At 42.7% G+C, this 26,144-nt stretch overlaps 1 protein-coding gene and 1 long non-coding RNA gene across 12 annotated transcripts in view; one reads left to right on the plus strand and one right to left on the minus strand.

The window, feature by feature from the left end:
- Positions 1-2,545: 2,545 nt before the first annotated feature.
- Positions 2,546-26,144, minus strand: part of NPAS3 (neuronal PAS domain protein 3) — an 867,326-nt gene continuing 843,727 nt past the window's right edge. For 8 of the 11 annotated variants that reach the window (XM_055361312.2, XM_055361314.2, XM_055361313.2 and 5 more), the window contains 3 exons: positions 12,708-12,855; positions 9,160-9,284; positions 2,546-6,992 (listed from right to left, as the gene is read on the minus strand). In XM_055361312.2, coding sequence (XP_055217287.2) covers positions 5,599-6,992; positions 9,160-9,284; positions 12,708-12,855 — 1,667 coding nt within the window. In that variant the 3' untranslated portion in view covers positions 2,546-5,598. The remainder of the gene's footprint in view (positions 6,993-9,159; positions 9,285-12,707; positions 12,856-26,144) is intronic. The other 3 variants (XM_063697703.1, XM_055361315.2, XM_031001971.3) reach the window with 1 other exon arrangement.
- LOC129526621 (uncharacterized) overlaps positions 18,119-26,144 on the plus strand; it is a 148,679-nt gene continuing 140,653 nt past the window's right edge. Inside the window, exon 1 of the long non-coding RNA XR_008671299.2 lies at positions 18,119-18,202. This is a non-coding gene — a long non-coding RNA (uncharacterized lncRNA). The remainder of the gene's footprint in view (positions 18,203-26,144) is intronic.

The following is a 26,144-nucleotide window of genomic DNA, read 5'->3' on the forward strand; positions in this document are numbered from 1 at the left end:
TCTTCATAATGGTTTCCTAGGAGACACAGGAAAGCAGAAGGCAGCCAACGGTATTCATTTACCTTAGTGTCCCAGAGAGTTTAAGCCTGCTAGTTGAGATACATCTTTGGGAATTATGCTCAAGAATTAGGTTTGCCTTTTTTTCCCACTACATGATATGAAATGTTGACAAAGATATTCTTCCTTCTCTCCCAAATCTTTGACCCTTTCTACTTTTTGAACCTGGATAATAATCTTGGCTTGAACAGACTGTCTTCTGGGCTTGAGATATATTATCGCCTCTCTTAAATATAATACATAGGGCAAGTTGATTTTCAAATTACTTTAAACATTCTCAATGTTAAATAGACTTTGTCTAGGAGTAGGAGAAGGACGGGTAAGAATTATAGTCCACAAGGGCTAAAACCAGTTTATTTATTTTTATTTTTATCATTTGTCCCAAGATGGAGTCTTGCTCTGTCACCCAGAGCTGGAGTGCAATGGCACGATCTCAGCTCACGGCCACCTTCGCCTCCCGAGTTCAAGTGATTCTCTTGCCTCAGCCAACTCGCTGGGATTATGGGTTCCCGCCACCATGCTGGGCTAATTTTTGTATTTTCAGTAGAGAGGGGGTTTCACCATGTTGGCCAGGCTGGTCTTGAACTCCTGACCTCGTGATCTGCCTGCTTCGGCCTCCCAAAATGCTGGGATTACAGGCATAAGCCGCCGCACCCAGCCTTAAAACCAGTTTTTTGTGCTCAACTGAATGTATATGTTCCCTCTTGTCCTGCCTGCTGTTTTTATTTAAAAATTGTCTTGTTCCTCATTGCCAAATAAATTAGTTTAATTATCAGCTCGGAGGAAGAAGGGAGGAGCTACAGAGAGCTGGCTGTTGGCCCCTGTTCTGTCACCTGGAGACTAGAGCCTTGACCAGTTGACTTGCTGCCAGCCTGGCAACGAAGTCCTGTACTTCTGGGGAGCTCAGGGCTCTGGCCTGGTTGCCAGCACTGGGGCTGAGGAGGTGGCAGGGCTTCCTGATTATCAATGAGTCTGAGCCCAGAGCTCACTCACTCTTTCAAGCTGAAAGATGTTCTTTATTTCATTAGTGACCTATTTTAGCATTGATGGATACACATAAAGGACAGGGAACTTGCTGATGCTAAGAGAGGCTTGAGTTCGGATAAGAATCCAGGATTTCCACCACTTCTACTGCAGAAGCACCAAATACTGTGAGGATTTCAATTCACCCATCACCTGTCCTGCTTCCCATTTCAACCCTCATTGCTACCACCTCCAGATCACAAGGCTGCAGGAATGTCCAGAAGCAAAGTGTTATGGCTGATCAACAGCATTAGCCAGTCCCACACTCAGACAAGCACCCCTCTGCCTTGTGGGACCCTGCCCCATGCAAAGCTCTGAAAGCCTGCACTCACAGCCAGTTCCATCAAGACCTACTAGACAGGGTGGCTTGGGTAAGCTGGCTTCATCACTCACCATAATCCACTCAGCATAGTTTCCAGCTACATCAGTTTTTGACTTCTCAATCTTGCTATACTATATCCTTCTGACTCTAAAGAGCAAAAGGGGAAGAAATTTTAGAAAAGTGGTTCGGCACACCCATTTCTGTGTTCTCAATTAGCCTCTCCCTATTCCCTATTTTAAGTACTTATTCTGAAGACCCATCTAGAGCACAGTAGAGAAATCCAGAGCTCTTCAGCCCTAACCACACTTCTATGTTCACCAGTCTGAAGCTTTCTTCCATCAATAAAAAAACAACCCCCACATTGGCTAACGTCACTGAAGACTTAAACTAGGGAAATGATATTTATTATTTTTAGTAGCTTCTGGACGAAAGTGTTTGCCTCCCCTCCCCAACTCCCCCAGCTCAGCCCATTCATATTCCAGTTTTTGGAGATCACAGACTTAAGAGTTGACCTACCTTATCCTTAACTTTGAGACAATGGGTGACACTTTCTTTTTTTTTTAAAGAGTAAGCAGCTGACCTGCCTTAAAATGTAACAGGCCACATGCTACCCTAACCATAATGCAGCATGAACGTGACTTAATCAGCTTGTCTGGAGAAAGAAAATGCATATTTACTATAAAAAGAAGATATAAGCAATGGAACAGTTGGTTATACATTATAGATTGTAATAAATGAAAATATTGAGTGCATTTTAAATGATTAATGTATGAAAACTGTCATCACTTACTGTGCATTAATCAAAAAATGCACACTTCCCATAGTGGTTAATGTTGCAGGCCCATTGTTCAGCTTTGATAATGTGCATAATAATGCTCAGTATGACAATGAATTGGGGTAGCTGAAAATTTAGGATGGTTGCAAGTTTGGTGTAGTATTTGGATTAGCATCTTATTCTGTGCCTTGTCAGCCTCATCGGTACACAAGCTATATATTTTTTCCAAAACTAGCAAAAATATGAATGCATTTTTTTACTTTTTCTTTTTTTTTTAAATAAAGAATAATGACCAAGGTACCTGCTTAAACAAATACTACCAGCATTCATTAGTCAGGATGGTTACATGTAAAAGAAATGATGCCAGATAGTAACAAATCCAAGAGAAGTTTATTATGAAAATGGCACCTGCGGATGAAAAAATTAAGTTACATAAAGACAACCATGTATGTGACATGTATGAGAATCTACAAAAGTATAAAAAGAACCCTGTTGTAAATGAAGTATGTACATTTCTGATTTGCAGCATTATCAATGGTCAATGAAAAAAAATGTTTCAAAATAAGCCAGGCACTCAGGAAGTTAGGTCCGGTTAGCTTCACACAAAACAAATGTACCATAGCTGTCGCTTTGTAACGTTTTAATTATTTTTTTATATATATATCGTAGAGTTGGTAACACTGCTAAGATTTTTACGAACAGAATATCCCTTTCCCCATTATTCAGCTACTTGGCACCAGTCTCCTCATAAAAGTTTTCATATATTTGTACAAGAAATAGTTAAAAACACAGACACAGTCTTCACAGGTAATGAAGTGTTTTTTTTTTTCATTTTGTAATTTTCAACACTATGGATTTAGACAGCAGCTGTGATTATCTGTTAGTTTAAATCACCAGAAATCATTTTGACACAACACAGAAACATTTATAAAAGAAAAAAAACAGCTGTCTAGCTGTTCTTTGTAGCTGATAGGTGCATTCCTTTGATTGTTCGATAGCTAGAGTAGAGCTTCCAAAATTAATCTGTAAATTTCTCCATCGGCCTTCTTCACCTTCTAAACCTACTTAAAGCCTTCAAGTAAGCTCACTATTAAAATTTGTGGCATTTAACTTCTTTTTGTTATTATTCCACCATGGTTTGGGCCCAACTCATGAAATCAAAGGTCCTAGAGGAATCTACTCAACACAGTGATATTCAAAGGACAGCCGAGTTACTGTATTAGCATTGCACAAGTAAACAAATATATATGACAATTCTAGATTCCATTATCCCCTCCCATTTTGTTTCTTAAAAATGTTGGTTGACCTTTGAAAGAATTTTCTGTCTCACTGGTAATTGCTTTATATATTGCTCCATCAGCCAACCTGAAAGGAAACCAAAGAAAAGCACCCACTGCTTATAGGTAGAGCACAAGGGACTCTGGGAATGTTAACAACTGAGGCTATATGGCATCAATTTATTTAATATATCTGAGCATTATTCTTCAGTGCTTTGTGTTGCACTCCAGAAGACAGAGTCATACCCAGAATTCCGTTGTGGGAAAAATGGCTCCATTAACCTTGAGCTAGTTAAGAGTCTTTTTATCTCTGAGAATGAAAGAGATTTTGGGGATGGGGAAGGAATGAAGAGGAGGGAGAGGGGGAGATGGGAAAGGGAGGGAAAGAGAGGAGAGGTAGGGAGAATATACACCAGCAAAGCAACAGCAGGAATTTTAAAAGGTAAAACGGAAGATTCACAGACAGTAGAAGCAGCATAGGGTGACATTACAGAGGAAGGCCACCACACAAAACCCACTAACCCCCAAGAATCACTGATTCACTAGGACTGCAGGAATGGGACTGTACCACTCCGGACTAGAGATAGAGCACAGATAAGACAAAGGACAAAACAACTACATTAGCTTAGTATATACTGCATATAGAAACACACATTGAAACTGCAATGGGACTGACAGCCAAGGACACATACACATTGTACACATTACAGTTCTCACATCTGTTATTAGATGCCTTAACAAACAGCTGCCAAAAATGAAGTGGAAGAAGAATTTATACTTGACAGTCATTTGGAGTGTTTGACACCACACTGATTTCTGGCAACAAAGACAAAATAGGATTTTTTTTCTTTTTCTTTTTCTTTTTTTCTCTTTTTTTTTTTTACTTAATGTGCAGTTTTCAGTTGCAGTTATCTGTCTGAAGCTTATTAACCCATTCTTTAGTTTTAAAACTTATTGGTTTCAACCCAGAAATAAGAACCAAAGGGAAAGAAATTCCATCAAATCAAACCAGTCCCCCAAAATACAACCTTCCTTCTTTTAAGCAAGAAATGAAAAAAACCAAAAACATGTTAAATATTTTCCTTCTTTTACTCCGAAGTGTTATTGAAGTTGCAAAATTAGCCTCAGTTAGACTGAGTAAGGAAAACAAAAAGCTAAACAAAAGGCAGTATGTACCTAAACTGCTCCTCAAATCAGTTTGATTGAGTTTTCCAGCAGCCCCTTTAAAAAGGGCTTTACTGACCCATTAAATTTAATGTGAGGCTATGTTTGTTAGTGGGGAGGTAAAAAATTTTAAGTCCTGCAGCAAACGTTAATGAGGGCTTTGTCTTAACTAACCAAGGAGACTGCAGCAACGGACTCCAGACCAGGACAGAACACATTTTTTTTTTTTCCCCCAAAACCCAGCCCAGGAGCTGCATTTTGTATGAAGACATTACAGATTAATAAATGATAGCACCATGGTTTTAGAAATTAAGTTAATGTTTCAGTAATTAACATTTAGTCCGACTTTTTTTTTAAACATTCTAGTCACAGGCCAGAAATTAAGTTTAAGAACCCAAATTATTTTTATGTGCAAGTAAGAAAATCTTAAAATCTTAACCGTAAAAAGAGAATTAAATTCTGCATAAAATTCTAAAATACTATTCCCCCTATTTTTTAAAGGAATTAGGAACAGAAACAAAAAACCACCCTATTTCATTTGACTTAGTCAAACAGGGCACATTGTTTATGCTTGTCTCTTTCCATCTTGATCATATCAAGATCTTTATGAAGAAACCCCAATGGTTGTCACTTGAGAACTCTCTTGACCACAAGACTGAGTATTCTATGGCAGAGGCATATACACATGAAAGACATCTTAATAAAGATGCAAAGGAAAGCAAAACAACCCAACACACATCTTAGAAGAAGACAAAACGGCAGGCAACTGGTCGTCTGACCCTCCGAAGGCAAAAAATAAACATATCTTTACACGAAAGAATAAGTCAGGTGAAAGAAAGAGGGGGTGGAATGGGGACCGTCGTGGCGAGAGAAGACGCTGACCTGCTCGAATTCAAAGTGCTAGAATTAAAGGTCTAAACGAAAATGCCGACGATGCCTCCTCCAAGCGGGGCCTGGCCGGGCCCAGGACGGGCGGCGCCTCAGTCCTCCTTGCGCTCCAGAGTCTGTGCCGCGTGGATGCCGTTGCTGTAGACGGGGAAGGGCAGCGTGGAGAAGAGTCCCTCGGCCGTGGTGAACACGTTGCCGGCGGGCATCTGCGTCAGGCTAGCTGCGCTCACTGCGCCGCCGAACGGTCCTGACATGTTGAGCCGGTGCACGTGGTGGTAGAGCATCTCCATGGGCGTCTTGGGGTCGAGGCCAAAGCCGGGGCTGTTAACGTCCACGAAGTTAACAGCGTGCGCGTTGGGCAGCAGGTTGCTCTGCATGGCCAGGGTCACCTCGGCGGGCGCGTAGCGGATGGTGCCCGTGGTGTAGACCCTCTGCGCGGCCGTGCTGGTGGCGGCCAGGGTCCCGGTCACCCTGTGCACCAGCGGGAGCACGACGTTGCCCGCCTGCAACCTCTGCAGCGCCTCCAGGTCCCCAGTGTACAGCAAGGAGTTGGACGCGCTGGGGCCGCCGCCCCCCGCGCCGCCGCCCCCGCCCCCGCCCCCGCCCCCGCCGCCGTTCCCGGGGTGCTTGTCCCGCGGGGACGCCGAGAGCGGGGGTGACAGCGGGTCGGAGGCGACGGGGGCCAGGGCCGCGGTGGCCGAGGCGCCGAACTGAGTCTTGCGGGCGGCCGCGCCGTCGGCGCCGGGCGGGGTGAGGACCGAGTCGGGAATGGCCACGTGCAGCCCCCCGCCACCGCCACCGCCACCGCCACCCCCACCGCCGCCGCCCTGCGGGGACGGGAAGTGCTCAGAGCTGGGGGGCTTGGTCATGCTGTAGGGGGACTCGTTCCTGGAGATCTCCCGGTTGGGCGGGTAGTTCCAGATGCTGCTGTCATTGTCGAAATTGATGGGTTCCGAGATCTCCGTCTTGATCTTGAGCACCGAGGCACTGTTGGGGGAGGACAGCAGCCGCGGGGGCTCCACCAGGCCCGCGTCCAGGCCGCCTGGGCTCGACGCGCTGGACAGGCGCCGGCGGCTGGCGCTGCCGCCCTTTTGCCGTTTCCGCCTTTTCTTGCGCTTCTGGTGCTTGCTGGAGGCCTGCGCGCCCGCCTCGCCTGCGCTGTCCGAGTCCTTGGCGCTGTCGGACGTGAGTGACTCGCAGTTCTGCAGCCGCAGGTCCGACTCGCTCTCCACGTAGCGCTCCACCTTGATCTGCATCGGGCCCAGAGCACCGAAGCGGTCCTCGCCCGCCTTGGGGTTCTCAAAGTCCGAGTGCTCGAAGCTGTCGTCGCTGTCGCGGCTGTCCGGGTTACTGGAGCTGTGGCCGTCGTCGTTGCAGTTCATGTCGTTGTCACACGCGTTGCCCGACTTCTTCCGGTCGGGCTCCGGGTCTTCGCTGTTCTCGGACTGGTTCCCCTTCTCGTCGGACTTGGAGTTCTCGTTGTCCTCTGTGTGGGGCCGGGGGCCGGCGGTGGCGGGGGCGGAGAGAGAAGAGAGAGAAGACACCAGGTTAGCGGGGCGACCCAGCCTGTCACCTGCAGGGGCTGGGGCGGGGAGCAGGGCAAGTGTCCGTCCTCATCACGGGCTTCTCCATCACCTTCAGAGGACTTAAAACCTGCGCTTTCTCTCTGCTGAGGGCCTGGGTTAGCTGGATGGTTACTCAAAGTGCGGGCCAGCGGCATTGGCAATCATCTGGACACCCGTTGCAAATGCAGACTCTCTGCTCCCACCCAGGTAGACTGAATCAGGTTCTGCACTGGAATATGACCCCCAGGTGATTCTCAGGCACATTCAAGTTTAAGAAGTCCCACAAAGATACTCAGGAAGTCAGGTTAAATAACCTGGTTAGTTAACCAGTCAGGTTAATAGGTGTGACACAGAAAAATGATGGCATGCAAGGTGACTTTCTAAAGAGTCTGCATTTTCCCTTGGTGAATATTTGTTCATTACTGAGAGCCACTCTCCTTCTTTCTATTCCATAAGTTATTCTCCCCCACAGCACTTACCACCATCTGATTCACTGTATATCTTTATTTTTGTTATTTATTATTATTATTTTTGGCAGGGTCTCCCTCTGTCCCTCAGGCTGGAGCGCAGCGGGGTGGTCACTGCTCACTGCAACCTTGCCCTCCCCGGCTCAAGCGATCCTTCTGCCTCAGCCTCCCGAGTGGCTAAGACCACAGGTGCCCACCACCACACGTGGCTGATTTTTTTTTTTTTTTTTTTGTAGAGACAGGGTCTTGCCACGTTGCCCAGGCTGCTCTCAAACTCCTGGACTCAAGCAATGCGCCCACCTCAGCCTCCCAAAGTGCTGGGATTACAGGCATGAGCCACCCTGCCACCTCACTGTATATTTTAGTTTTATTTACTTGTCTCTTCTTCCCACTAGTATATAAGCTCACTGGGCTAGGAATTTTCCTTTGTTTTGTTCACAACTATGCACTGTATTAAAAAGGGGCAGAGACTACCAATTCTAGAACTTTTTATGTCTTTGTCAAGAACTTTCAAATTAATGCAATTTAGGGACAGGAGGACAATGAAGATCTGCCTTGATGCTCTGCCCTCCTTCCGCCTCCCTGAAGCTGGGTCTGGAGGAAGGGATACATGTTTACAATGCTGGAGCGCAGGTGCCCTCATGAAGGGGGTTGTCAGGAAAACCTAGCTGCCACATTTTTGAAAGAACAGATTTTTCCAGTAACACAGCGTCTGAAGATAGAGGGAAGAAGCCTGACTGGCAGCCTGGACTAGAAGTTGTGGTCATTGCCTCCCCTTCTGTAGCAGAAGAGGTAGGGTTAAAAGAGGTGTAGGATTTTCTTGCAGCTGTAAAAATCCTACAAGTTTGGTGCTCCCTGGCCTTATGTGTGTCTCTGGAAGAGGGCTGGGGATGGGACGAAAAGCAAATTTTTATACTAATTTTCAGTGTCCCAAAGAACTACTCAGGAAGTCTGCTTCCCCAAAAGAAATGAAAATGCATGCGTTTGTTCTGCATAGATTCAGGAAATAAGTAACAGTCCAGCACCCTGAAAGAGGCATTGATCGATGCCATTAAGTACCCTACTTTAGAGGCTCAGTCCCAGCTTGGTGGGAATGTGAATATTTGGGGCTCAAAGTCACAGACTCTCTTGGAGCTGGCCCTAGTACCTGCCTTTAGTAGAGGCCGAGAGCTAGCTATGAGGTTAGAGCAGGGCTCCTTCTGTATGGCCAGTGGATTGACATTAAGTGATTGCTAATAGCAATCAATCTCTTTCTGTATATTTAAAGAAAGATCTGTCAGATCTCAAAAGATCTCTTTCTTCTGTGAGTATATATACACACAAAAACATATATATATATATATACACACACACACAGAGATGTATTTATCCAGCACTACATATCTATATGTATTGTGTGTATATATACCTATATAGTACATACAGGTATGTAGTGGTGTACAATTATATATATATGTGTGTGTGGAGAGAGGCAGACACTCAGTAATAACTTGATGTGACATATGTCTCTCTGAAATGTGACCAGTTGCTTTGCCTCTGATGATGGCCCTCTGGCTGTTGCCCACCCCCTGCGCGTGGTGGGCAAGCTTCACTGAAGAACATGGAGAAGAAGGAATAATACCTGTAATACCTGAGGTGTCTTTAGAGTCTGACTCAGAGTCGGATGTCTCCGAGGATTCGGAAGTTTTCTCCGGCAGATGGGGGAGCTGTGCGATGTCCATGGGTGTGTCCTTGTACTCAGGATTGCTGTGGAAGGGAGGCACTGGTCAGGAGTGCAGACACCCATTCTGCATGGTTTGTTTGGACCATCTTCTCCCCCACTTCTTTGTCCCAGACTTCTGGAGTTTAGAAAGTTTCAAAGACTAAACATGAAATCATTTCTCAGCTCTTCATGGGATTTTATGGAAGCTTGGCTTGCATGTGCCAAGGTACAGGTGCACCCTGCTGCAATGATCGAATACCCAAATCCCTGAAAGCCATGGAGAGAAGCTTTTAAATAATCAGGTACCACTGGGGGTCAGGAAACTGTGCTGCTTGACAGTACACCTGGGGGAAGGGAGGATGAGAAGTACTCTCGACAGTTCATTCCCATGTCTCCTGGTGTGTCGTGTCTTCTCTTGGGCTCCTAATGAGTCCACAGCCTCAGTACCTTTGTGTTGGGCCCTTGATGTAGCTTCTCAGCCACTCAGATGGCTCCCACGCTATTGGTGGGGCAGCAGAGCCTTTGGTGCCTATCTGACAGATGCACAGGTGCACCTTGGGATGCATGGATTATGGCTACCGAACTGTCAACACACCTATTACAATCACATTTTCATCTGCTCATGTGGTGTACACCTGTGGCTTGTTAGCTGGAAATATGATTGCAGTGGGGAGAGTCCCAGTGTGAAAGAGGCCCTAACAGAAGGGATCTAACCTCACTTGCACAAATGTGCTTAATTTTTGTTCTATTTTTAGTTTGGAAACAAGGCTCTTTTGGAAGAGAGAGCATGTTGAGTCAGTTTGACCTGTCTTCTGGAAATGCCACTCCAGGGCCACCTGATGGATGAGGAGAGTAGGCTCCTGTAATCTGAAGGCACAAGGAAATCCTCCTGCTTCAAAATGGGACATGCCTCTTCTATTTTTCCATGATGGCTCGCCAAGCAGAGACTTAAAATTGATGATTACTGACTCATTTGCTAATCTCTAGCGAAATTTCTATAGTAAAGAGTCACTGTTTCAGTAACTACTCTAAAACTGCAAATGTTCCTGGGAGGGGTAATTCACTAAAATGGATTATCAGGCATTTACTCCTTAGTGTGAATTAGCTTCAGCAGCAAAGCTTTCTCTAGATAATCAGATGAGACTAATGGTGGGAAGGTGGACTCCGTCTCTGAATACTCTGAGTCTATAATTCTGTTAAGTATCACGAGGGAATGGGAAGAAGACTGGAGGAGCAGTAGTTTCAGAACAGGGAAGGACAAGCCTGGATTGGGGCCTGGGTGCAAGGGTTCTGGGAAGGAAGAAGTGATGTGAAAGTATTGCTCAGGGAAGAATAATAGACAAGAATGTGGGAAAGAAAACCAAACTTCTGTAGTTGCTATATTGCCAGGGCCACATCATTTTCTTACCAGATCTTTACCCTATAGAGGTGATACCAGTAAATGGCTGTCTTGGTGGAGTTTCCCCTGCTAAAGCCCATCTACTTTAGTCTTCTTTGGGGGCTCACAGATCACTTGCCCTACAATTTACAGTCCTTTATCATTGACTTCAGGGAGGGTTTTTAGGTCAGCTGAAACAGGTCTTCTATGCCTGAGATTGAAGCTTTTGAGGTTGAAGACTGGTCTTTGATACCTAAACTTCCTTCCTATCCATATGGGATTTGATGGAATAGAATCACCAAAGCTCATGAGTTTGTACCATCGGATCCTACGCTAGGTCAATGGTATTCAGAGACTGATTGCTGAGCTCTTCTTACTCCTTGCATTTGTGGGCAGAGGAGGAAGTCATGAGGCTGATGAGGCAGTAAGAAAGATCCAGATAGGAAGAAATCTCACAGAATGGGAGTAACAACCACATAGATGACTTCAGTACCTATGTTTCATCAACATGGGAGCCAGACACTGCTAGCCCTAGGGTGCCTGTTTCCAGCGTTTAATTCTTACTGGTGATGGGTCTCCTTGTCACAATATCATTTTGCCTAGCAAAAGAATGTCAGTGCCACAAGACCTTATTCTATTTTCTGTCTGGCATGTGAGTTTTTATAACCACCTGCATTGCCTATAGTAATTATTCCATAAAACTCTATGTACAAGGATTCCTTGATATCAGAACTCATCTTGAACACATCACAAACACGGGGGAGACTTTGCACGGAAATCAGGCCTTGGAGAAAGCCACATTCAATACACATACTTTTACCTTTAGAGAGAATTAATGTAGAGCAGAAGAGGTCAAAAAAAGGAAATAGAAAGTAGATAAATGAAGACTCTTTTAAGTGGTGCACATTAAGGCCCTCTCTAGAGCAATAATCATTAGTGTCTGATTGATATGCTGTTGGTAGCAAGCACATTCATGCCTTCAAGTCATCACCAAAGTATGTGAACACACTCTGAAGGGCCAGTGTGCTGATGAGCCATGGTTGTTAGCTTCCCAGCTCCATTTGGCTGTCTCAAAGAAAAATGGGATTCAGGTACTCCCTGTCTAAATTATCAGCCAAAGGGCACCAACTTCCATTCACAAGACCTATTGGAAATTTTCCTACTCAGACCACGTGTGGGCTCTGCTTGGTGGCTTTAGGCCAGGAGAAGCCAAAGACCAGAATGATGGGGGTGGGAGGGAGCCAGGCCAAGTGCTGTGATAGTTTCACACCAGGATTGGTGGAGAACTTCCCAGAAAGCCTGCCCCCAAACTCAAGATGGCCCAATCTGTGGGTCTTGCTTACTTTTCTGCTAGTTTGAATCCAAAGGCAGAAGGTAGACTGGGAAGGGGAGAGAAATGGTGTCTCACACCAGAATTTAGGAAGCAGTTGAGCTTGGGCTCACTTGCAGGTAGACTGTTAAGGACACATTTTAAGAGCAGTAAAGCTTGCCAAAGATCACAGAGCAGTGGGCCAAAAAAAAAAAAAAAAAAAAATTGCCTTCATTTTTACACCACTATTGTTTGATTCCGGCAAAGCAACTCACTTTGTTTACCAAAACTTTAATGCCCAGGAAGTCAAACCCTATGTAATATGCTAAGGGCATCAAAGGGAAGAAATATAAGAGGAATATAATGTTCCCTGCCACTTTTCTCCCACTCTGTTTTACTTCATTTCCACAGGAACTGGAGTGTGTGAGTGTGTGTGTGCTGGGGAAGAGGAGATGCTTTTTGAATGCTTCAGCTGTAGGCTGAAGTCTATATTATTCTGGCCTAAGCATTTGTGGGAAAACCAAAGCAACTTCTGCAGAGATGCCCAAATGTTGACAGACCAAGAATGATTGAAAATCTTGAAATCTTTCCTGCAAGTCCCTTCCAACATAGTTTGATCTTCTCACATTTATTTGAATCTTGTGGAAAGAACAGCAGAATTGCCATGAAATTCCACACCAGGTACTGTCCAAAGATAATATTCACAACATGTCGGCTATTAACCATAGGGCTGCATATTTTATAACCAGGACAGAAATAGAAAAGAAGTAGAAAATATACCTAAGAAGGTAATTCACCCAGATGATATTCTTTTCATTTGCATTCTTGGCATTAATAGCTATGGTGGCACTGGACTGTATCCAAATATATCCTCCGTTCTTCTGCATCCAGCGATAGTACTTTGTCACACACTGACCCTTATTCAGCACTGGTGAAAAAAAACAAAACAGAGGCATTGTATTAAGACTGGGATCAAATAACTTTTTTTTTTTTTTTTATCTCTGCAAAACCTTAAGCCTAAAAATGGGAGGACCTACTCAAGCCAGGGTGACCCTCTGTATGCTTAATATAGAATGCCATTAGTAGGACAAATGAAATCAATTCAGTGGAGCGGCAGCTCTGGAGCCAGGGTTACTGGCATTTGTAGCAAGACTTTATTCCGTTTTGGGCAGCCATGGTGTAAAAAGAATAAAAGGACTACAAATCTTTTTGGCTCACAGAACACCTAATGCGGTGTGGATATTGTCAATGGATTTGACATCAGATGGTAAGAAAGGCAAATTTGTATGTGATTTATTCATAGCTTTGAGGTAGACCTCTTTGAGATTCTGGATATTTGAATGGTTCCAAAGATGCTTTACCCCTCGTCTTTGATCATTTCTCCTCAGTGTGAGCAATCTCAACCCGCGTCCTTATATGTCTGTTCCTTTTGATCTTGTCTAAGAGAATTTATAGTCCTCGGATGAACTAAATTTACACTGGTCAGTCGGGGGAGATTCTGGTGAGACTTCGCTGAATGTTGGAACAAAATAAATTCCCCAGTGGAGTCAGAGAGAAACACTGGCCTAAGGGAGGCACAGAATTGACTTGGCTGGAGCCAAACAGAGTGACAGCTCCACACAGACTCTGAAATATGGCCCCAAATGAAGGAACAAGTAAAAACAATCAGTAATGTGAAACGGTGCCATTAAATACCCACTGAAAGAGAGCTTTAAAATGCAGATGTTAAAAATGATACTTGAACCAAAATCTCGCCAAGTTGAAATTGATTTGATTTGTATCTGGGTACTCCTGAGCTAGTAAAAGGGGAAAGCACAGTAAATCATCCCCTGAAATAAAGTGCTGTGGATGGGAATGGTTTAAAAGGGTGCCGGAAATGTGGAAAACCTGCTGTTATTACTTGGCTGCGGATCGCAGCAACTCGGCGCCCCCGCGAAAGCTCACCGGCTGGCTGGCCACTAGAGGGCAGTGTGCACTCATCTACGTCGCCCACGTTTGGCATGCCCTTGTCTCCGTCTGCTAAAATGAAAAACCTCTAACTGCTGTAATAAATTTGGCTAAATTAGCTGCTAAATGGTTATCTCAAGTAATATGTATTTGCATTAATCATCTTGCTCTAAACCAGAACAAGCCAGAGTCCTAAAGACGTAGTAAATTCATATTGTCCATTTAATTACGGCTAACAAGTGCTTCATATACAATAGTTTCATGAAGTACATTTAGATTTTTTTTTTTTTTGGAGGGGGGTGGATGGGTGTAAAGGGAAGTCACTTTGGAAAAGAGCTGTGTTTAAGGCTGTGGAAGCTCTTCTCATCTTGTCCTGAGCCACTCTTCCTGGCTCTGAAAGTGCTCAAAAATCACACATCCATCTATTACATCCATAAACATATAAACTTTGAAGGTTTTCTTCCATTCTCCTTTTTTTTCTCACAGCACACTAACGGGACCGTTGTAAAATTTGGTAATTATGTCTTAACTGTTACTTGAAAAAGCCTCACTTTGATGAGTGTTTCAAATCATAACAAGTTTCATTCTGAAACTCCTCACCAGTTTAGGGTGTTTTGAAGGCCCGGAACTGTCACCTTCTCTTGGTGGCGTGGCTCCACAGGTTGCATTGTACTCTCCTTTTATAGGCAATTGTAAGTTCTGCCATTCTGCATGCATGGCTTCCCAGGCTACAAAACTGCGTGGTGAAGCTGAAAGCAGTAAAATACTAACTCTGCCATACAGCTCTTCTGTCAAACCATTGTTGCATGCAACAAGATGTGCTTTTATTCAAATCCTCTCAACCTGGTTAACTATTAATAGAGGAACGACGGGTTATATAATTCTGTCCACTATTTTCACAGAGAAAACTTACTGCACCCCAATCAGTGGTTGGGGGTATAATTCTGTCTGCTTTGTATCTGGAATGAGGAATAATTCCAGATAGTTCTAGTATGTTTAACAAAGGCAAAGAGACTAAGAAGCCCCTTTTTAGAATCACATGAAGAATACATTGAGATGGCAGGCCAGATCAGTGCAGCCTGCCTGGGAGTTCTAGACTAGAATTTGACCAAAAGCAGGCAAAATTTTAAAAAGAATTATCTCCATTTTACAAAGTATACAAAAGGGGCAAAGGGATAAAGGAGTTATAATATCAAATTAGAGTCTGCAGAATCAATGTAAAGATCACCCCCTCCTTCCTGGTAATACTTTCTCTTAATAAAATCCCAATTTGGAAATGGATATCCAGCCAAACGTTTGGCCTCCCCAGTGGTCTGCACGTATGTGTAGCGAAGGGGGCTGAAAGGCTTCTTTGCTAAGGGACTGTATGGTGTCATCTTTTTGAATTACAGTAGGATGACTCTGGGTCTACCTAAATGGATCTGTGTTTCCTGAGAAGATAAATCCAGCACTCATTTAGGGCCCATGAATATAATAATACAGCTTTCTTTATCACCCAGGCCAAGGGTCAGCTAGCAAGAGAGGAGAGCTAAATATGAGAGAGGCAGGACATGTGACTTCCGATGTGAGGAGGTATCTGTATAAAGACTGAAGGGGAAGGGAATGGCTCAAGGCTTCCTTGGGGAGTCAGGGAGCCACGTGATAGCCCTTGACTTCCTGTGGTGAATACCACAAAGCAGGTTCGGGAGCCCACCGTGGGCAGCTGAAGAGGACAAGTTTGACTGACCTGTGGTTTTACCCTGGGCCAGTCTGACAGACAGAATTCCTAAAGGGTAGACAATCTCACTTGGTCTTTCCTAGGGATTAGTGTTTTCTGAATGAGACCCCCAAGCACCAGTGGGAATCTAGATAACTACAGATACAGTGCAGAGTTAGGACAACATATTTACCAAAATATCACCCAAGTTGCTTTTGGTTTGCAACAGATCTTGTAAAAGAAATCATAATGTTTGGGAGGCCAAGGTGGATGGATCACTTGAGGCCAGGAGTTCGAGACTAGCCTGGCCAACATGGTGAGACCCTGCCTCTACTAAAAATCCAAAAATTAGCCAGGTGTGGTGGTGTGCACTTGTAATCCCAGCTGTGAGGGAGGCTGAGGCACAAAAATCGCTTCAGCCTGGGAGGCGGAGGTTGCGGTGAGCTGAGATTGCACCACTGAACTCCAGCCTGGGTGACAAAGCGAGACTCTGGCTCAAAAAAAGAAAAAAGAAATCATAATGGAATTTAGCTTCTTTAAAAAATGAAAAAGAAATACCTTTTGCTTGGGCCTCCAGAATATAAATTTATGACTTTGGGATGAAGCTTCTTTCCTTGAAAAAAAAAAAAAAAAAAAAAAAGTCCTACTGGCAAATCAGTTGGATCATTCCAGCTGTGCCAGAGGCAGGATCTGACAGCTTTTCCTGAACTCATGTGGTCCTAATCAGCTCGAGAAGAAAAGCCACCTTGGTGCCAGTTTCAAAGAGATTTTTAGTGTGTAATAAATTAGAGAACTTGAAAAACACAGAAAAAACTTTTTTGATTCTCTTCAGTCCAGTGGCTGTTGTTTTTTATTTTCAAGTTTTAGGTTTAAGCGGTGAGAAAGGAGAGAATATTTGAATAAGTTTATTTCATAAAATTCCTTTTGTGGGAATAACAAAAATAAGCACCACGTGAGTTACTTGATATGAAAGTCCTTAAAAAGATAGTTAATTGTCCCTTGAAAAGAGATAGATACTCATCACACCAATGAGCTTAGGAGTAAAGTCACAACCATGTCTACAAACTACAAAGGGAAAGGAACAGCGGGAGAGGAACTAGAGAGAGAGATTCTAATTTGAATATCACATCCTTGTCATATGGTCTAGGTACCTCTAACGTGTAACCTGGCATCTTTTCTTTGGTTTATTCCAAAGTTTACTTTCTACTCTCCAAAATTTTTGGGCTGAGCAGCCTGTGTGTCTCTCGCTGAATTCACTGATCCTGTCAAAGCATCTCTAGAATTATGTCTTTAAAGTTGTACTCTAGTAATTACTTTTAGTTTGAGGATCCCAAAACTTTTAAATGACCTCTTCTTAGATTTGACAAAGTAAACCTGAAGACATAGAGAGGATAAATACACTTGCGTAGGTTAGCTTAGAATCTTGAAAGGTCCCAGACGTAACTGGGAACATCTCTGCTAGCACACAAGAACATGTTCCTTGCTCCTCTGAAGCCCAGGTTGTAACCAGTTGCTTTTGGCTGTTGTTGCTCGAAGGAAAACCAGGAGGCTCTTGTTGGCACCATCCCACCCTCCAAGTTATAGGTGCTTTAGAGTTATAAGCTGTGCTCTTCAGAGGACAGAGGTGACCTTCCACTTGTGAGAAGAATACTATAGAGATGAACTGGGAGAGATTTAAATCCTCCTGGTTGAACTGTTTCAGCTTTGCTTAGCTAACAATTACAATACCATGAGTAAGTGTGTCTTTGGCTATTGAAGTCAAAATATTAATACCACGTACCTCTAACTGTGAAGGAAGCTGCAAATACAGTTCAATCAAAAGAAAATTGTAGAGTGCTTACATTTTAGAACATGTGACCTTTTACATCAAACACAGGTTTCCCCTGCCCGCCCCCCACCCCCACCAAGACTGGATGCTAAGTTTTATTGAATATCTTTTTAAAATGTCACCTGGTCTCTTGGTTTGAGCTTAGTGGTTGGCCTATAAGAAATGTACTGCTTAGAATAATTCTTTTCCCTGCAAATCTGATGAACTTTTTCCTGAGGCACACATCCGTGGCCCTGCACACAGTTACCAACAGAGGGATTTCAGTTTTCCTTGGGAAAACTTCGTCCACAGACACAGGCTGATGACTGAAAGGACATAAAAGAAGCCAGTGTCTGTGGCAGGAACATAATTCTGGTAGTAAATCAAAACAAATCAGTACAAGTTTGCCTTCAGAAATATGGAGAAAAAAAGAGAACGTGGTCTCTTCCTGTTGGGCTGTTCTACAAAATCAAAGCCAAAGATTCTAAATAGTGAGTTAGTTGTGTCATAAGAAGAAGGAAGCAGTCTAATTCAGTTTGAAGAGGAGATGAAGAACACATATCAAAAGCGGTCTTTTAGCAAAGTGTCTCACAAAAGGACATTTTAGTGGTTTGCATATGCATTAAAAAGCTGCAAGACATGGTGCATTCAGGTAAGTATAGAATAAATAGGAAATGGTGAGATCATCGGAGATTCCACCCTTCACATTCACACAGCAGAACAAAGAGCTTCATTATCATCATGGCGATAGGAGGACGCATCTGTGGTGCCATTCACCCCCTCCTGGAGGTACCTTCATCAGTGGCTGTGGAGAACGGAGAGCAGGTGCCTTCTGCTACAAACTCAAAAATTATTTTTGAATTCACTAGAGTGTGTATGTGTGTGTGTAAGTGAGGGGGGTGTGCTAGAATCACACTTTCTACTTAATACCACAGTTGGGTGCTTAGCTGTAGCCACTGGTTCCCTTTCTACATTCACAAAACTGGCAGATGAAACATGAAAAAGAATACTGACTCTTTAATCTCTGCTTCTCTACCTAAGGCCCAAGGCAGGCTGACAGGGAACTTCATTCTGGAAACAGGACTTTCTTTCTTTCTTTCTTTTTTTTTAATTCTGGATTACTTTTTCTTTGGCTTTTGAAAACTGGGCTATAGGGGAATGAACCTGACATAGACCTAAAACAAGAACAAGTTTCCTTATCTAAAAAGTTACAGTCCTTGAGGCTTACAGGAAGGTCATTTTCAAAATCCACAGGAGAAACACAATTATAGCCAGAAACTGCATTAAGTGCTTTATTTACTCGCAAAAGAGACAGTTTTTCATTTAGAACTGCTCATAGGATCAACCGAGGCTTTGATGCTGTGCAGACTTTTCTATAGATTTTGCAATTAGTGAGCTAGATGTCTTAAATAGCAGGCATCCAGAAATTGGTTTTTAGGTTTTTTTTTTTTTTGTAAATCTATATGCTGAGCAATATTTGGTAGAATTGAAGGATATTTGATACTTACTGTGAGTTATGAGCTTAAGGACAGAAGCCCTGTAGATGTTTTGTGAATGAGTATGCATCATCTATGGATTTCCCCCCTAATACGCTAATGACAGGCCCTGCTTGAATTGCTATCTGTGTGATTTACAACCTCAGGGGAGGTTTTTTCCTATACACTGCCAATTGATAGATTTTTATTGACTGTTAATATTGAATCATGCAGAAAACTTTTCATTGATTTAGAATGCGTCAATTTGTTAAGCTTAAAAAATAAATTCCCCTTTTCATGATAATGTACTGAATTGGAGAACAAGGCTTTTAAACACTGTTAGTGTTCTAGGACAAGGAGAATCAAAATAATTGTTGGCATGAGGGACATCTGAGATCACAGTATTTTACAAGCTGTTTTCAGTCCGACCAGAGGTTTCAGTCCCACTCATTCGTTCCCTTCGCAACCTAAAATAGTTAAGGATAGAGTATTTTTTTTTAGGACCTATACCTTCTCTTTTGGGGGGGAATTTGTTATATAAATGAGAAGTGGTGAACTCTTCAACATGGAATTAAAAAAATTAAGGCTAGGAACTGAGGACAATGGTGGATTTATTCATTCAATCCATTTTTTTTGAGTGCCTACTCTGTGCTAGTCACTGGGGGATATCAGAGTGTGCAAAATGTGTCACAGGCCTGTCCTCCTATGTTAGTCTCCATCAGTCTTGATAATTACATTCCCCTAGTCAGTGATTGGTTTAGGTTTGGAATATGATGAGACACTGGGCAATGAAACTCAAGTGGAAGTCTCCACTGTGAGAGGTTGTTGAAAAAGTTTTATTCACTCTGGAAAGAGGGATTTACCTCTACTTGCCTTTGAATGAGAAAGAGATGCTTATCAATCATTCTCACTAATAAGTTTACAACAGTGACAACTGTATGACACGTGGTATGTAGGTCTATGAAAGCACAAAGGGGGTCTGACTTGGGCTGGGTGCATTCTTCACCTCCCTTTAACAATTAAGTGTTATCAAGTACTGAAGCAGTTAATCTGATTAGGGCATAGGCAGAAGTGAAAACAGACAAAAGGGATGATGTGGACCTTATACTCAGATTTATTTTGTCTCTGGTGGACCCTATGCTTCTGGAGGCAATCATTTTGTTAACTCCACTAAACATCTTTAAAAAGAAATACATGAGTAGTGAGGCACAGGTATATAAAAACTAGTGTTTCAGAAAGTCAGAAACATCTCCAGGATCCCAGACAAATTCCATTTGTTCATCTGTTATGTAGATTTTTAGAAATCCAAGTACTTTGTTGTGAAAACATAGATTCTTCCATGTAGCAGTCATTGTTGGTCGTCTGCTCAACAGCTATTCTGCCACTTCCTTCTGGATAACAGAAGTCTGATTTTGGGTTTTATGTTTGATGGCCTCCTCCTAAATCCCAGGAGAACAAACCTCGATTGTTTAAGCCAGATACAGTAATTCTACCCCCTTGCCAGTGAGTGGCTTAGGCTTGGGCATTCAATGACACCTAGGACTATGAGACACAAGAGGCTTCTCCCTGCTGTGGGGTGGTGGGGAAGTGCTTCTGGAAATGTTTTCTGTGAGCTCCAAAATGAACACAAAACATCGACTGACCCCTTCCGCACTTTGGACATTGCCCAATGAGGAACTGATGATGGGGATGCTATCTTGATCTTTTGATCAAGTCTTTTGATCATGAAGAGAAAGTTAAGTCATTTTTACTGGGATTTTCTGTTACTTGTAACCAGGTGCATTCTAGTTGATATGCCCCACCAAAAGTTCTAGGAAGCCAGAGAAGATATGGGAGTTCATGAAGAGATTTGAATGACCTGATCTTTAGTTAACCCTGCATGTATGGGAAAACTGTTGCATGTTAGACACATACATGAATTAAATCCTATGCCACTCATTTAAGTTAAAAAAAGTTTGATGTTTTTTGAGATATGTAAGGTATCATTGAATGTTTCAGGAAACAATTTAAAAAATAGTTTGTATAAGATTGAGAACAAGATGCCATTATAAGAAGTAATGGAATTGATTTTATTTAGGTTAACTGATTTAGGTTAAAATGGATGACTCAGAAGTATTGATTTTTTTTTTTTTTTTGAGATGGAGTCTCACTCTGTTGCCCGGGTTTGGAGTGCAGTGGCGTGATCTTGACTCACTGCAAGCTCTGCCTCCCGGGTTCACACCATTCTCCTGCCTCAGCCTCCCGAGTAGCTGGGATTACAGGCACCCACCACCATGCCCAGCTAATTTTTGTATTTTTAGTAGAGACGGGGTTTCACTGTATTGGCCAGGGTGGTCTCGAACTCCTGACCTTGTGATCCACCCACCTTGGCCTCACAAAGTGCTGGGATTACAAGCATGAGCCACCATGCCTGGCCAGAAGTATTGATTTTTTTTTTCTTCTTCTGATCATGCCTTATAAGAGCAATGGGTTATTTTTTTGTCGAATACAAGGTTTTAAAAAAACTATAATAAAAGCAGCTACTAGGCCGCGCACAGTGGCTCATGCCTGTAACCCCAGCCCTTTGGGAGGCCCAGGTGGGTGGATCACCTAAGGTCGGGAGTTCGAGACCAGCCTGACCAACATGGAGAAAACCCGTCTCTACTAAAAATACAAAATTAGCGGGGCGTGGTGGCGCATGCCTGTAATCCCAGCTACTCGGGAGGGAGGCTGAGGCAGGATAATGGCGTGAACCCGGGAGGCGGAGGTTGTGGTGAGCCGAGATCGTGCCATTGTATTCCAGCCTGGGCAACAAGAGTGAAACTCTGTCTCAAAAAAATAAATAAATAAATGAAAATAACAATTAAAAAAAAAAGCAGCTACTAATTGAAATAATAATAAGGAGAAGCTTGCGAATCCATGTGAGAATTATATTAGAATTTGTCAGTCAAATCAAAGTTCTGGCTTGCTCTCTGGGGAGACAGAAAAGATCATGTGTTTGTGTTCTATGTCTCTCCCGTGCTCTCCTAAGCCTGCAGTGCCTTACACCACTCCTCCGTCTCTCTTGCCATCCTCTTACAAAGTCCAGGGAAAATCTGCCTCCCCTGGGGCTTTTTCTCCATTCTCCCCTTAGTTGCTTTCACCTCTGGGGTTTCTGTGTTTTGTCTGCACATCTTAACAGACCTCATTTCATACTAGCTATTCAGAATTGGCTGTTTCACGCTGCCTTCTCTATTAGTATGTAAGCTCCTCGAAGGTGGACACCATACCTTAGTTGCTTTTGAAACCTCACAGCAATGACACAGGCTTTGAATTAGTAAGTGCTCACAAATGTTAGATAAACTTGAATAGGAAAAAAACGACTGCTCATATTCACTCATACAGTCAAGTACACAGGAAAGTATTCGCCCAAGGGAAAAAAACGGTAAGATCTTTTGCTTACTAGGTTGGATATTACTACTGTGTATACTCTGTTAAATTTTTCCCGTTGATATTTAAAACTTTACATCTTTGTAAAGAAGTCAGCTTCTTAATCCTATTCTTGTTTCATTGGAATACTGATCGAGTACCCTGAGAGTTATTTCACTACTCACCTTTTGCTACTGTTCTCAGAATTCATCCAATTTGAGAGGAAAAGAAAACCCTTCAGATACTCAGTTTGTATTTACTGTTTACGTCATGTAAAATAGTGCCGTCTAAATACTAGTATGGTCTGTACTTTTCAAGCTTTCACATGAATACGAGTCAGCTGGGGATCTTGCTAACCGCAGATTCTGATTGGGGAAGGCCTTAAAATGTGAGTCTCTGAGTTCCCAGGGGGTGCTGACACCGCTGCCCCACTGATGCACAGTGTAGTAAGCGCAGCAGGGATGCGCCGCTGGAGCTCAACCCTCTTGCTGGTCTCTGTCTCTGTGCTTGCCTGCCCATGGACTTGAAAAGCCAAAACAAGCACTGTCTCCCTGCCGGTACCCCCTCCCCCCACCCCCCCCAAAAAAAGTAAGACAAAATAATAGAAATTAATTCCTGCATAAAAACCTGCCTTTATCTTGCCTCCTTGTGACGGTTTTTTCGGTTAATGGCCAGGCACACGATGAAGGCTGACTTGGCTTCTGAAGAAAGTCAGACATGGTAGCTATTACATGCATTTCCTTTCATGGGAATTTTCATATTCATATGGTAGAAGGGGAACACTTACTTGCTCTGGGAAAAGTCCAGCCAATGACCAGGTTGCAGCTAAATCCCTGAAGACCCACCCCTGAAGAAAGGCTGAGATCAGAAAACAGAAAAAAGTCCCCCGTGCTGTCTGCATCTGGCCCACCCATCAAACTTTCCACCTTTTCTCTTTCCTTCACTTGCAGCTTCCGTTTCTGTGTGCAGTGGCTGCATACCCAAACCAACAATTAAATTCCCCCTTTGTTTGTGTGGCAGATGACAGATGCATGGGGGACATCTTGTGTTGCCTAGGCAGGCAGGGCACTTACTTTGATTGATGCTCGGTTGTGGAAAAAAATGAGCTGGGAAGGAATTACAATGGAGGGCCTGCAGACTGGAAGGGGATATACTAATTAGTCCTGCATTAAGCAGTCTGCTTGCATTTGGCGATGAGACGCCTTCAGGAGGGAAGTGTAGGGGTTATTGATGCAAAACAGCATGGAATGCTTTATATCAGGTAGCTGTATATTAGTTTTGTTAGAAAGTATAGAAGTTTGTAATTAAGAAATAAACACTTAAGCTACTGTTTTTTGTTTTTTTTTTTTTTAAAACAACCCCCAGGTATATTGGATAGGCCATGCTTTTTAACTGCATGTGATCTCAAAGGCAATCTGAAGTCCTTCTGTCTTTCTGAAATAACTCTTCTAGAGTTTTCTGAGACTGGGTCAGGTGCTAGGAAGGAAAAAACTGCCACCACACCTACAGTCTCTGGCTCCTTTTCTCTGAAATCCCACAGCTCCGGAGCCTTGAGCCTCCCTGGTGGAGCAGAACATCATAAGGAGAAAGGAAGTTTTCCCCTAGGCCACTCTTTAAGGTTTTAGAAAGTTGTTGCTGATTGGACCCACAAAGGGATATCTCGAGACAAATTCAGCTCCTTCTCTAGACAAAGGGCTGGATTAAATGGGAATAAAGAGCAGTGCAAAGCATGCATCTCTGTTTGGTTTAGCACTCCATTTTTGGGGGGCTACAGGCAGAAGTAGAGTGGTAGATGGTTGCACTGAAACGTCTCATAACTGAAGAGCCACACAGACACCATAAGTAACTGGAGTGTGTAACTGTGGGAAGCTGTGAGTGATCATCTCCCAAGCCAGTACCTCCTGAACAATGGAGAACTGGAGGGAGGAAGAGGTGAAGATGCCTCAATAATTACTAGTGTGAATGGTTTAAAATTCTAACCTTTAAATGTTGATTTGACCTGAATAATTGGTGAAATTGGTTTTAAATGAAAGAAATCACAGACGTCTTTGGTCACAGTGTGAAAGAAGGGGCGCTAGAACTCCCTAGGCTTTAGAGTTCCAGTGTAGTTTCACTAACATACCATGTTGGCGTCAATAATGTGATTCTTACTGATTCTTTCTGTTGAAATCCAGTGAACTATCAGTCATCTCATGTTAACTTAGTGGAAGAGTAGATGCTCTAAAGTTCTTGGTTCAATTTATCAGAGTTGTAATCCTGGTACAGCTGATATTCCTCTTTACTTTTCTTATTCTAGAGACAAGTTCATTTATGGATTTACAGATGCCTAGGCAAGGAAAAAAGATATAAGTGATAAAGATAGTATTTTTAGTTATCAAAGACTATTAAGTCTTTTAAAAAAACGTTTTATCAAACTGGGGCATAAGACAGATATTAAAAAATCAGAAATATTACCAGATGACTACAACCTATCTTTCAGGACAGAACCAGGAATTGTGCCAATAGCTCTAGGAAGAAAAACTAAATAGTTAATGTGGTTTATTTTTTAACCATCCCTTTGTTTTAGAATTCTATCTTATTCTTGACCTGATTCTATGTCGCCATGACCTTCTCCTGCCAAGAAGGCACAGTTGAGGCATCCTTCAGTAATAGCCTAGGGCTTTGGACAAGCAAGATGCTGTGCTGGCTTTTTGCCTTTTCTTCCAGTGTTTACACAACCAAGACTTATTACATGGTCTGTCATTTTGTTACTGGGCTGGCTTTGGTTTGAGAATTAGGTAAACATCAGACATTCCATCACACAATTTTAGACTCAATCTTACTTTATAATGATGTTAATGTTTATTGTACAAAGCGAGATGCATTTGTATATTTTAGCATTTTATTTCAGTCACAGAATGCAAAACCTGACACTGGAATCAGTTTGATTTTTTTGTGTGTGTGATTGAAGATATTAAGCACTACAAGAACGCTGAAATTTCAATCTGATTAGGATCAAACTTCTTCAGGATCAAAACACTCTTTTTCCTCCCCCTACAGTTTTACTAATTGTGTGCTACTTGACATTGTGGAGTTATTCCACAGCATGATAGCTAAATATGTGAAGTGTATTTTACTATGCAGAATTATCAGCTCATTCTATTTGTTTTTCATGTGTTTAAGGTTATTAAAAGAACTCAAAATTAGAAGTCATGTGTATGAGTTAAAAGAATGAACCCAATCATTGTTAGTAGGCTGAATCATAAAGCAATAGCCGGTATGTCAATATCAAGTAATGAAAAAAATCAGAATTTGAAAGCATACCTTCTCTGTTTATTAGTTGGCAAGATACCAGAAAAATTAGGAGAATAGCACAATAGTGAATGGTGGAGTGGTTTATTTTCAGCACTCTCAAATTATTCTGGGTACGGAAAATGAGATAAAAGTAAATCGGAAAGAAAGGCATCAAACATATTTGTTGGAGACCTTTGCTTAATGGGGAGAAATGAACTGCCCTCGCTCACCGTTCCTGAGGAATTGTGTTTCTTCAAGCTGTAAATCAAATCCCAGAGAGATAGCATGATGCATGATGTTTTCCAAATAATAACTGAGGAAGACAAAGTTCTTTTTTTTTTGTCAGCATCAGGTTTCTGAATTTAGACCTTAATTAAGATTCCAAAATGAGAAGGCATCTCCCTCTGCACACATGGTCTATGACAGTGTCCTCAAAACGATATATTCATTTGTGAAGTCTGGATCTCTAGCCTGTATTATTCCAAAAATATATCCATGGCTTCTTCCAAAGATCCTGATTTTTTTCTCCATTTTCTCTAAACTCTGAGCAACAAAGAACCTGATGTTTCTTTTCAGGAAACCACATCATTTTTTCCCCCAATTAATTGAAGAGCCATCTGCTTCTACGATAC

The sequence above is a fragment of the Gorilla gorilla genome, chromosome 15 (assembly GCF_029281585.2).
Source record: "Gorilla gorilla gorilla isolate KB3781 chromosome 15, NHGRI_mGorGor1-v2.1_pri, whole genome shotgun sequence".
Taxonomy (NCBI): Eukaryota; Metazoa; Chordata; class Mammalia; order Primates; family Hominidae; genus Gorilla; species Gorilla gorilla.